Source organism: Punica granatum, chromosome 2 (genome assembly GCF_007655135.1).
Source record: "Punica granatum isolate Tunisia-2019 chromosome 2, ASM765513v2, whole genome shotgun sequence".
Taxonomy (NCBI): domain Eukaryota; kingdom Viridiplantae; phylum Streptophyta; class Magnoliopsida; order Myrtales; family Lythraceae; genus Punica; species Punica granatum.
In genome coordinates this window covers 35,444,640-35,457,929 of record NC_045128.1, presented here as the reverse complement: position 1 = coordinate 35,457,929, position 13,290 = coordinate 35,444,640, and the positions used below count along the sequence as shown (strand labels likewise).

The following is a 13,290-nucleotide window of genomic DNA, read 5'->3' as shown; positions in this document are numbered from 1 at the left end:
AAGAAGAAGAAGAAGCCGAGGGTCTGATGGGTTCATTCATTTGTTGAACCTCCAGCTTCTGTTGCGCTCACTCTTCTTCTTGTTCCTCAGCTACTACGACCTGCGATCGGTGTCGTTCGAAGAGGTCGCAGTGATTCTGAGGAATCTGCTTCGAGTTTGAGGATAGTGGAGGAGGGCATTTCTTCTGAGACTACAGTGAGCTGGCGGGAAAGAATTTTGTTTGTTTTGGGGGGGGGGGGGGGGGGGGGGGGGGGGGGGGGGGGGGGGGGGGGCGCGCGGGGGGGAAGTTGTGGGGGTTGGGGCCAGGGACGACCTCAGTGTGCCAGTTAACGGCCGTGAGAGGCAAACTTCGTCAGGGACCAGCATTTATTCGAATAGAAGGACCAATTGGTTCAAACTTTGAAACGTTCCGACTATTTAGTACACATAATATATTTCAAGGACCAATTTACCTTGCAACGTATATTTCAGGGATGAAATTGTCTATTTTGTCAAATTATAACCCTAGTCTTATTTCTTCCCTAATTAGCCTGCTGGCATTACTAAGCGCCTCTTTCGCGACACTATTGGGGCCTTCTTACCTCGTTTTTTTTATGTTGTTTTCCTCATTTGAGCCTCGGCTTAGATTAGTCTACCAGAAAAAAAAAAGAGACAACCTAGGATAATTATTTTAGGAAAGTAAAATTTGAAAAAAATAATTACTAAGATATTTATATGTGCCCAAGGAAAAAAAATTATTTCCTCCTTGCTTATTAAAAAAAAATTACGCCCTTTAGAGAAAATCGACAATTTCAATTCGATGATATGGTAGCAATTGAATGTAATGTATGATAATTATATTAGGAAATCAAACAACTTTTGTTATGCTTTTGATTTACTCTCAAACTAGTAGTAAAGCTCGTGCGTTTTGAAATTTTACAAATCGTAATTTACCATCATTAAAACTATATATTAGATATATATGCATGACTCAATAAATAATGCTTTCTATTTTTATAGACATGATAACTAATCATATCTATAAAAACTATGATCTAATTTATTTTTTAAAGCAAACAAGATAATGAATCTTTTGACACACAAAAATGATATATTTTTATAAATAACATCTCACCCAATTTTAATATACATAATAGTGTCTATGTCTCAATGGTTAATGGAACCATAGAAAATATATAATGCATCATATCCATAACATGTTATACAAAAGTCTATATAAATCTATATCTATATACATAATATAAAATTTGTGTAAATCATATAAATCTATATCTATATGTCTTAAAAATTAAAAAATAAAAGATTCGTCTTCTTAAAAATGCTTTAGAATTGAGAAAATAACAACCGACCCACAAATTATACAATTTTAAAAAATATTAAAATATTAAAAAACATTTTTAAAGAAAGTTATAATGAAGAAAATAATTACCGTTCCCAAAAATGTACATCAATATATATTTCCAAAAATTAAAAACACTATTTTTAAAAGAAAAAACTAAAAAATTCAAGAGAATTTCATTCATCAATCTGGGCATTCTAAAGCTAATTGCCCGAGCCCAAACAATTAATAAAATAAATAAAAATATATAGTTTTGTATACAAATCGTAATTTACAATCAATAAAATATATTATATTAGATATATATGATTGATATTAAATAAATGTTATGCAATAAAGTAAGTAAAATAATATAGTTATTGATATATATATATATGTGTATATTGTAATATTAATGCCGATTTGATTAGATATTAATTTTACTTAAAAAGAATATTCAGGATTATCAAATATTATACAGATAATAAAATCTTAGTTTCAAAAATATTTTATTATATATAAGGCAAATTATGCTACGTATTCCATGATTTCATATTTTCTTCAAATTTATCCCATGCTTTTAAAATTATCAAAAATATTCCATGGTTTATATTTTTTTTCCAAATTTATCATGCCATTATATATTCCAACAACATTTAATGGTGGTATTTTATCTGGGATGGATTTGAAAAAAAAATTAAAACCATGGGATATATTAGAGAAAAAAATTAAATTCATAGGATAGATTTGAGAAAAATTAAAATCATTGCATAGATTTGAAGTTTACTTACGTTCATTAATAGAAAATATAACGCCGAGATAGATTTTAAAAAAATGTAAACCGTGGGATATTTTTGATAATTTTTAATGCATACGATGGATTTGAAGAAAATGTGAAACCATAGGATATATGGGGTAAAACCTTATATATATTCTAATAAAAATATTCATTCAATTTTAAAAATTCAAAAGTTAGCCTATATAGAGACAATGGCACGACTATATATTAAAGAAATATATATTAATACATTTTTATTATAAATAACCATATATTAATATATACTTACTTTGATTGTTATATGTATATGATTAGATATTAAATTTTTATCTTAAACAAAAAAATTCAATATTATCAAATATCAAATATATTATTAGATGATTAAATCTTCTAAAAAATTTCAAAAGTATTCGGTAATCCATTATATTGATATGTTATAAAAAAATATTCATTTTATTTTTAAATTAATAAATGTACTATTTTTTAAATTAAATATTTTGTAATAAACAATATCTTATGTAAAAATTAGAAAAATATTCTATTTTACTCTGATTTGTCAAAAGGGGTCATTAATTTTTTTAAATATAGTTTTTGTAGAAGTTATTATAAAAATTTAAAAACTAAAAAAAAAAGAAAATCGAATTTTATCATACTATATCTTTTAAAGAATAAAACAAATCATTTTTGTTAAAAGATTGATATACAAATAAAAAATTCAAAAATCCAAGAAAAATTCATTAAAAAATCGACTGATCCTTAGGTCATCTGATCATGCTCACTATAGCTCCGTTGTAGAACATATATATATATATAGAAATGTTTATAGTGTATATATATATAAATTCATATATACATATATATATATATATATATATATATATATTTACTATATATGTGTGTGCAAATAGACTAACAACAAAAACACCAACAACAAGAATAATAGTAGTAATAATAATAATAATAATAATTGAACAACTCACTTTGTATATACATAATTCATGAAAAATGTAATCTGAGTTTTTTTTTAAATTATATAATATCTATTGATATATCTATCAATCTATAATATCTAAAATATATTTATCTTGTAATTGAAAAAGATAAAGATCTTGTAACCGAAAAAGATAAATATATCTTAAAAGGTATCATAAGTAAAGATATTTTAAATTTATTAATTTATTAATGATTTGATGATTGAAAAAATTAAAAAAATTTGAGAAAATTTCAATTTGAGTGTTTTGATATTCTCCTCCTTTTTCTAGTAGCCCTCAAGCCTTGAATTAAGGCTTTTATCAATTCGTCCCATGATGATAATGATATGATGTAAATCCTTAAGAGTATAATATCATGTCGAACGTTCTATTTATTAATTCTCTGCGAATGATAATTACTTGAAATTAATTTATTTTAGATATTATTGATTTAATCAAATAGCCACTAGATTTTTATATAGTATATTATTGAATTCATGCATATATGACACTTGTCATGTATTAATGTGTCAGGCCCTTTGAGCACGTGGCGTTTTCTTTATCTACCATCAAGTCTCAAATACTAGTACTGCCTTTAATCGGGCACTATAAATAATGGATTTAATAGGTGCACTTGTCGACAATAGAAAAAAAGAAAAAAGAAGTTGCACTTGCCCTACACCTTTAAAATTTTCATTATCTAACAAATGCTCCCTTGAGACTGACATACTTAATTTTCATTATCTTAATTGAGACTTCAACGTGGCTTCCTTGTAAACTTCTTTAGCATCATGACCAATCTTCAATGCTAAATTTCTCAACGAATGAAACATCTCTCTTGAATTTAAAAATGAATTTCAGTTCAACCGCCCAGATCTAATAGATATAATTGGAAAGTTTGTCCTGAGAATTTTGTTGGTATAGGTAAGTTTTGGGAAAAGGTTTTGGATTAAACTGAAGATTAATAACAAGTTCAGGGCCCAAAATATTATTATCCCAGCGGTTCAACCCGCCATCCGACAATATAAATCTTTTTTTATTTATATTTTTTTTTATTTTTTTTCCTGCTTAACTTCAATGTCTACACTGTCTTCATCTCTTCCTCTCTCAGTCTCCGTGATTTGCTTCTTCGAACTTTAAAAATGGCGATGTGGGGCCCCATAAAAGTTGACTCGAAGGCGAGTTCAAGAGTAAAGTGGGAAGCTTTCCATCTCCTTCTTCTTCCCCAGAACGGAGAAAGAACGGAAGAAAAGCTTCGATCCCCATTGACAATCCTGCTCCAAGCTTTCTTCTGTTAGAGCTCCGGGCACGGCAATGCACGATAATGTCTTCTTGTGGGCCTTCTTTGCCCTTCTCTTCACAGCTGCGTCAGTTCTCCTCTCTGCTATCTTCTTCCCAGTTTTCTCTTCAAGCACAACCCCTAGGGTTAGGACTAGGGAGGGCCCAGAACCTGCTGCCGGCGGTCCCACACCGAGAGGGACGGATCCCGGCGTCGATCCGCAGGGGTTCGATTACGAGGTGTTCCTGAGCTTCAGGGGATCAGACACTCGCAAGGGGTTCACCGATTTCCTCTATAGCAGCCTTAAAGATGCTGGGGTCCACGTGTTTAGGGATGACGAGGAGCTCCGGGTTGGGGAAGAGATCGGACCCGAGCTTCTTGAGGGCATCAGGAATTCGAAGATCTCGATTCCGATATTCTCCAAGGATTACGCTTCGAGCAAATGGTGCCTCAAGGAGCTGGCTTTTATGGTGGAGTGTCGGAGAGCAAGAGAGCAATTGGTGATGCCAGTATTCTACGACGTCACCCCGAATGAAGTCCGTCACCAAGCAGGGACCTATAAAAGATCGTTCTCGCAGCATGCGAGGAAGTATGATCCGCTAGTCGTTCAGCAGTGGAGGGACGCTCTCGCTGAGATTGGAGCCTTAAAGGGTTGGGAGTTGAAGAACATCGCCAATGGGTAATGCCATTTGTTTGCACTTACTTCAGATTGGATTGACTGTTAGTTGTTGGTCGTTAATATCTGGTTATACATGCTCGAGTTTCGTGCGCTTATTTAAGTTGTATTTCCTGCAGACTAGGCTTTAGTTAAGTTGAAAGGCATAATCTTGGATGGTTGATTCAAGCTTTCTATACGGTATTACAGTTTATGCAAATGTGTTTCTTTACTTTGTCCAAATTTATTAGCTATTGCCATTCGTAGTAATACAATTGCCACGGCATTTGTTAGCATTTGTCTTTGTCATTTTTGAACTATAATGATGGAGTTGATCCTGTGCTGCAGACACCAAGGGGAACTAGTGAAATCAGTGGTTGCCAAGGTCTTGAAAGAATTGAAGAAAGCTTATCTTATTGTGCCTGATAGCATAGTTGGAATAGACGATCATGTAGAAGCAATTACGAGATTGCTAGAGGTTGATGCCAGCGATGTACGAATTGTTGGGATACATGGCGTGGCAGGTGTTGGTAAGACAACCATCGCCAAGGTCGTCTATAATCAGCTGTTGGATCGCTTTGAGAGTTGTAGCTTCCTCAAAGACATCCGAGAAACAGCACTTCAACACAAGGGTCTTGAATATTTGCAAAGCCTACTGATCTCTAAGATCTTAAGGCGTGAGCGACAGGACTTAACTAGTATCGAGGAAGGAACTTATGAGTTGAAGCACAGGTTTCGTACGAAGAAAGTCCTTATTCTTCTCGATGACGTTGATAGGAGGAATCAACTAAATGCACTTGCAGCGGAACTTGATTGGTTTGGTCTGGGAAGCAGAATTATTGTAACAACTAGAAACAGAGATGTTCTGAACACATCTCAAGTGGTTGCGGCTTATGAAGTCAGAGAACTGCTGCCTCATCGAGCTTTTCTTCTTTTCTGCAAGCATGCCTTTAGAAATGACTTGCCCCCGACTGACTTTGTTGATATATCGTACTATATCGTGGAGGCAACTGGTGGACTACCTTTGGCACTCGAGGTCATAGGTTCTTTTCTAGCTGGAAAACGCATGGTAGTGTGGGAAGACACTTTAAAGAAGTTGAAAAGTGTACCTCATACGGAAGTCCAAGCAAAATTGAAGATCATCTATAAGCATTAGATTATGAGCAGAAACAAATATTCAATGACATTGCTTGTCTTTTCATTGGAAGTGATGTAAGGATCGATGTTCACATATGGGAAGATTGTGAGTTCTTCCCAGATGTTGGACCGGAAGTCCTTCGTCTAATGTCTCTCTTTAAAACAGGAGATAAGCCATGAGCTATGGATGCATGATCAGCTCAGAGACCTTGGGAGAGATCGTTTGTCAAGAAACCTACAACTAGCGGGGGAAGCGAAGCAGTTTATGGCACACTGAAGAAGCAATTGTTGTGCTTTATAGGCAAGGGGTAAAAAGATGAGTTTGTGCTTATTATGCTCCTTATTCAGCTTCTGTTTTGAAGTTAGAACTTTTTCCTTTGAGGACCACTTGTTTAAGCTGGGACTGTCTCCTTTTTTTGACGTCTTCTGATTTGAAATCAAATCCTATTCTTCACTGAGATGCACTTCCAGCCAAACTCAGATCCTAATTATTGTAATTGTAATGCTGGGTTCAACGCATGTCGGAGCCGTTTGTTTGACTTTGGGGATTAAATTGGTCAACTACTGCTTCGGAAATCAAGAGTTCATAAACTCATCAGATCTGAGGTTCCTCCAGTTGTATTCTGCCAATCTTGCCAGTGATTTTCACCGTATCCTGTCAAAGTTGAGATGGCTAAGTCGGTTGATATGAAGCTGCAAAGTTCGGCCAGCGAATTCATATCGCAGCATAAGAGAGGATTGGAGCAGCTCGATCTCAACTAAGGTTTCCTGCGCCATGATTTCTCTTGTGGCTTTTCCTTATCTAATGCTAGCTGAATATTATGCATAATTTTCTCTCTTTTCTTCTTCTTGTTTTGCAGATGTCGATGAAGTTGAAATTGCTCGACTCATGGGTTGCCGAGATCTACGACGAACTCCGGATTTCTCTGTTTTTCTAGTGTTAGAGCAATTGATTCTCGAAGACTGCAGAAGTTTGGTTGCAGTTGACCCATCAATTGGACACCTCAAGCATCTGATTTCCCTTAAACCTGAGGAAATGCTTGAAACTCAAGAAAGCTGCCAGCACAGTTGAGTTCCATGAGAGTGTTGATTGAGCTTCCTGATTTGATCAGCCTCAGTGAGAAAGCTTGAAACTCTCTTTGGCGGAGGGTGCAAGAACTTGACTCAGCTTCCTGATTCGATCAGCTGCTTTACTTCTCTTGAAGATCTCGTGTTGGATTGCAGTAGTATAACCAAACTTCCAGATTTGATTGGGTCATTAGGAGAACTTCCAGACTCCAATGGCCCTTTAAGTTTATTGACTGAGCTGAACTTATCGAATACGACAATTCGAAGGTTGCCCGATTCTGTTGGAAACTTGAGCAGTTTGGAAGTTCTTAACATTGATAGTAGTCTTGTGGAGGAGTTCCCTGTTACTCTTTGGATGCTGGAGAAGCTTAAATTAACAAACGCATGCAAGTGTAAGAAATTGAAAGCAATCATTCCAACGAACTTCGGAGGCTGTCATTGTTGAAGCTCTTGACATTAAACCACGCACAATTCGATAGCCTTCCAATAAGCATTAGCAGGCTTTCCCATCTACAAAGTCTCGATTGAACGGGATGCAAGAGGCTTCAGACTCTCCCAGAGCTTCTGCGAACTCTAATTTGTCTACAGATTACCTGTAAATCAATGGTTTCCTTTCTCCCTTGTTTCGCTAATTTAAATGAACTTTGTTTCTCGAAATGTCATAAACACGAGCAAGTTCCTCCTGAGATTGGGAACCTATCAAAGTTGGAGAAGTTGGTAATCTAAATGATATGCGTTAGCACATTACCACAAGAGGTCTATCCTTTCTCAACTCAAAGAACTCTCTATTCAGGATTGCATTGAAGTTCTTTGCCTTCCTGTGCTTCCGGTGGGGCTCTATAAGGTGAATGTTTCAGACTGTTACTCCTTTCAGACGCCGCCAGATCTTTCAAATTTAGAGAAATTATCGGAATTAAGGCTGTGTGGTAAAAAATGCTCTTAGCAGGGAGGGGTGAAGAGGAGACAGTTTGTATGTGGATGCTGCCATTCATTACCGACTAGATTCTCATTTTCAAATGATTGGTGAAAGAGATTGTGTGAGAATTTGGAATTTTGCTCGAACTATGAGGTGGACGCTGCAACTTAGCAAGAGAAAACCGAAAGAAGATACTTGAAAAAATGGGAAGTTTTGGACATCGTAAATCACAGAATACCATTCTTCTGCATTGTTGGACTGGCTGTTCGAGGCTGCATGCAGAAGCCATGTCACCTTCAGATACGCTATCCTGTTAAGTAGAACTCGACATGCTTCCTCATACTTCTTTGTTTCAGCTTTTTCTTCTGTTCCTCTTTATCCTTCCCATATGTTGTTTGGATTGTTCTGTGTACTTTTCGTTCCATGTACATAATGTTATTTGTTCATAAAATAGAAAAAGGAAAGGCTTTCGTTTTTTCCTACTATTTGAAGAGCCGAACGGTGAAGCTCACAGAGCCAACTCAAGAAAAAGCAGTTGGTGCCTCATATTTTTCTTATATCTTGGGATGTTAGTTAAATGAAAATGCCCTATGCAATGTCCTCTCTTTAACTTTTCAGATATATGATATCATTATGATATTCTAAATTTTTCGAAATATCCTCCGACAGGGGATAATTTTCTGCGATGACTTCGTTAACAAGGATGCTGCACTGGGAGAGTAGCAAAAAATAGGAGTATGAAATTTCAAGTAAAAAGCTCCCTGATCAATTTTCGCGGGTATTGCCACGCACTTCCTCTTTAACGTGTCTACATCAGTTTCTAAACCAACTTCCTTTGTTCCGACCTTGATTCTGTTCTTATATTGGGTCTCAATCTGTCTTTATCAAGCAAGCATAAGACAAAATTTTCTTCTCTCTCGAAAAAGTAACCAAATGGAATCCTAAAAAGCACCACCATTAGTTTGATGTTTTTCCTGAGCACTTCCATTGAAACCTTTTTCTTTTCCCCCTTCCGTTTGATCTCTTTATTGCATTTCAATGGTAAGTAAAGAGGTTTCGAGTCAATGGAGGGTACCAATTCTCGACAGATTTAACAAAGAAAAATGAATATAAAACATAGAGATACAGAGTTCCCATGTGGTCTCTGCTTTGCAAAATATATGTTTCCTTCGAAGTCCCACATTCTGTTTGTCGCTTTTGTGTCCTTTCAGATGGTGAAGCTAAAAGTTCTTAATCTTGCGAGATGCCAACAACTGAGGACTCCTGAGTTTTCGGCATTTTCAACCTTAGGGAGATTGATTCTAGAATACTGAGACTTCCGAATGTAACAGTTACACGTTGAATCCGAAAGACCAAATACTTGAAGAATGGTGGTACGGACTTCTCCATTTCTCCGATTTATGTCAGATTGTTCTTGGCTTGAAGAGCCAACTTTTGGTTAAAAATGCTTTTAGCAGGGGATAATGCTGAGAAGCCACTTTTAACGTAGATGCTGCAACGCATTACCGACTAGATTCACATGCCTAGGTGATTGGTGAAAGAGATGGTAAAAATGTGGAATTCCGCTTGAACTATGAGGTGGATTCTGCAACTTAGCACGAAAGAAATCAACAGACAGTTGAGAAAATGGAAACTTTTGGACATTGCCATTCACAGAATGCATTCTTCCTGCCATTAATTAGACCGGCTGTTCGGGCTGCCTGCCTGCACAAGCTGTTTCACCTCCTGAGACGGTACTCCTGTTCAGTAGAACTTGAAGTCGACATGCTCTCTTGTACTTCTTTGTTTCATTTTTTATTTTTTTCCTATCCGTCCTTTTAAGTTTTTCGGACTACGATGTGTACTTTCAGTGTATGTTGTTTCTGTTCAAATAATAATATGAACGACGCGTTCTTGTGAGAAATATAAGGTATGGCGTATCATTGAACATCAGATTGTTTCTTATTATTTTGAAAAACCGAACCATGAAAATATTCTAAGAATAAGATTGACATTATTTACTATTCTAAGAAAAACTGAACTGTCGGTAGTGAAAAATAATAGAAAAAGACTTCATTAGAAGTCTAGTCGGCCAATATATAATAGGAAAAGACCATAATTAAAAAAAGAAAATCTTCTTCTTTACAAAAGGTCAAAGATCATCTTCTTTGCCAAGATAGGAAGAAACAACTTCTAATTGCCTCTCTGGGAAATGTGATGTCCATTCAGCTACTTGCCATGATAAGATTTGTTCTTCAAACACAGTGGATGGCTTCTTGGGCACCCTTTTCCTCAGGAGAAAGAAATCATCAGACGTTGCTGGTTCTATCCATGTGAATGATGCTTTTGTTATCACGAAGGTTAACACTCCTTTGGATGAATTGGGAAAATATGGAAAATGAGAATTTGGATAATTAGAATTTTGAGAAGAGAAATTGGAATTTTGTTAAAAAATGCACATATAATGTATGCCACTCTTTAGGGTGGCACACATTATATGTGCATTTTTAAATTGAGAATATCATTGTTGTTGGCTTGATTGAGATCCATCTTAATAATGAGAAGAAAATGATGAAAAAGTGTGTGAAGAATGTTGAATTTATATATAGTATTTACAGAATATTTTTTAAAAATCAATTAAATCAGCCCAACGGCTACACAAGTGGAGCCGTTGGCTGATTTTTTTTAAAAAAATTAATTTATAACAACGAGTTGCTCTTTCAGCCGTTATTTTTTTAAAAAAAAAAGGTCAACAGGGGCTGGCATGCCACGTGGACCCAACTGGCACCGAAATGGTGAGACCCGGTGATTTTATTACGATCATGCATACATACATATATACTTACATATGTGTATATATATATATATGTATTATATAATACGTTTTTTTTGTGCTGGAGCATGGCATGGGCTCCACGTGCCATTTCTTTTTCTTCCTTCCTTTGTTTTGTTCTGCTATTTTTTTTCCCTTTGTTCAATTCCGCTGCGAGAAAACGAAAAGAAACAAAGAGCACTAGAGAGAGAGAGAGAGAGGAAACATAGTAGAAGAGAAGAAATGAGAATTCGATCGAGAGTTGGGGCTGGATTACGGTAGAGGAGGAAGGAACTAAATCGAGAGGACGAAAGGGGAGCGAGAGTTCGGGGTGACAGCAACAAAGAACCGAAGGTATGACGGCTATGCCGAGAGTATAGTGGCTGGGAAATTCGAAGCTATTCCACGGGTAGAGTTTAGATTGCAATTGGTTAATTAATGGGCGTGTTTGGTATGTATTGTTGAGCTAACGTTGTTCGATTTTCTTCCTTTCTGTTCTTTCCCTTGAAATTTGGTAGTAAAGTGATTTGGAGCAGAATAAGGATAGGTGATATGCATGAGAATAGAAGGGCTGGCATGTTTAATATATATAGCTGGCCTTGTATGTACGGTTTTTCTTTTTAGTTGATTGCATTTTCATGTTGCGAATTTAATTGAAATGGACAGTAGGCTCTTTTAAATTTAAGCAGGAAATAGGATGGACATGTTTGTTAAACTTGCATTTGTTTTGACAGTTGTTACGTTGTGGAGATTTGAGTATCTTTCGCCGTGTATATGCACACGTGTATATCTCATGTTCTTGACTTTTGTTATATATATATATATATATATTCATATACATATACTTGTACGTCATTTCTTCTCAAGAGTTGGTTTGCTGCCTTGCACTAATCTTAATTGGATTGAGATTTTCTATTTTGGTGTGAATTATCCTTGTTAAGTTGTATTTCATCATGAGAAATCCATGGATAGATTGAGTTGAAAATAATAAGCATATATATATATATATATATTTATGTTGGATGTTCTAACTATGCTTACAATTTATAGGAGTCGAGGAGATCAAGGCTATACACCTGGAAGGCTCGACTTGTTATTTATCATTTTGGGAGTCTTTGTGAGTATTTTTATTCGATTATAGAATGAAATCAAATCTTAAATAATTATATAAATGCTTGTTTGAATGAGATAAGTTAAATGAAGATAGTATGAGAATTTTGAGGATTTATTCTAAATGAATTCGGTTAATTGCGGTTTGGTGATATTATTGTTTATAATCATGGGACCGTTAATCTGGTGGTATATAAAAAGGGACGCCTAAACCGCTGATCCAGCGTGATACAAAAAGGGACTCTTAGACTCCTACTGCAGGAAGATAATGGGCAGCCCCCGCTTATGAGAAATGATATGAGGAATTTGTGGATATGAGTGCGGGATCACGTTACCGTCGAAACTCTGTCGCGAGGATTTGTAACCCTATGGCTACTATTATTTGTTGCTTAGAAATGATTGCTTGAGTTATGTAGTAATGATTTGGCTAATAAGAGAAATGTTCAAGACTGAAAAGTAGATATATATATCATTAGAAATTTTGAAGTAAAAGATATTATTGTAATTGTTTATGTGAATGCATACACAAGTTTAATACTTCATTTTATTGTGAAATTTAATACTCACTGAGATGCAGCTCACTCCTTACAAATATTTTTTTAGATGAGCTAGGAGCTAGACTAGCCGCACAAGATAACTTTTTTGGACAACGGGGATCAGCGTGGACGATTTTTGTAGTTAGGCCCACTCACAGTATAAGTAATAAGTTCTTGTAGAATGCTATGATCATGTTATGACCTAAACTTTTATTTAGTCGATTTAGTGAAGTGATTGAGAAAAAAATACTCTATTGAGATGTATATATATTTATTAGAACATGTTGGATTGGTCATATATTTTTGGAAGATGTGAAAAGTAGGTTTTATATAAATAGTTTATGTGATATTGGATATTGAGAAAATACCAAGGAAATTCTGCTGAAATTTCAGATCGTGACAGAAATTGGGCTCCCGTTGCAGATGCTCTAATCAGCTGGTACTGATTTTGCTCGTTTATGTTCGATTTTGGTTATGGCCAAAAGTCTCAATCTAACATAAGAAACTTCTCGCTTGAAAACCATTTTGCTCCTTTCCAGCCAAACCATGTATATACATACATTTCGAGCTAATTTTTGTCCGATAACATCGAATTTCCTTCCCTTCAGATCTGTGATCGATCCAAGTCATCCTGGTTTGCGAATTTTGAATTTGTTGCGTGATCCCAAGGTTGCACCTGAGGTTTTGCCAAATGGAATGTGTAATTCTGCAGGCAAAAAAAAAAAAAGATC

General features: G+C 35.4%; 1 protein-coding gene and 1 long non-coding RNA gene across 2 annotated transcripts; both read left to right on the top strand.

The window, feature by feature from the left end:
* Positions 1-4,130: 4,130 nt before the first annotated feature.
* Positions 4,131-7,892, top strand: LOC116195309 (TMV resistance protein N-like). Its single transcript, XM_031524413.1, has 3 exons — positions 4,131-5,025; positions 5,350-6,901; positions 6,999-7,892. The coding sequence occupies exons 1-2, from the start codon at positions 4,382-4,384 to the stop codon at positions 6,155-6,157; spliced, it is 1,452 nt and encodes a 483-aa protein (XP_031380273.1). The 5' UTR covers positions 4,131-4,381; the 3' UTR covers positions 6,158-6,901; positions 6,999-7,892.
* Positions 7,893-11,067: 3,175 nt separating this feature from the next.
* Positions 11,068-12,139, top strand: LOC116195312. Its single transcript, XR_004154624.1, has 2 exons — positions 11,068-11,267; positions 11,964-12,139. It is a non-coding gene; the product is annotated as an uncharacterized LOC116195312 (long non-coding RNA).
* The last annotated feature ends 1,151 nt before the right edge of the window (positions 12,140-13,290 follow it).

Coding starts and splice junctions, on each gene's coding strand:
- LOC116195309 (XM_031524413.1), top strand. CDS start 4,382: ATGCACGATAATGTCTTCTTGTGGGCCTTCTTTGCCCTTCTCTTCACA. Junction 5,026..5,349: donor TTGAAGAACATCGCCAATGG/GTAATGCCATTT, acceptor CCTGTGCTGCAG/ACACCAAGGGGAACTAGTGA.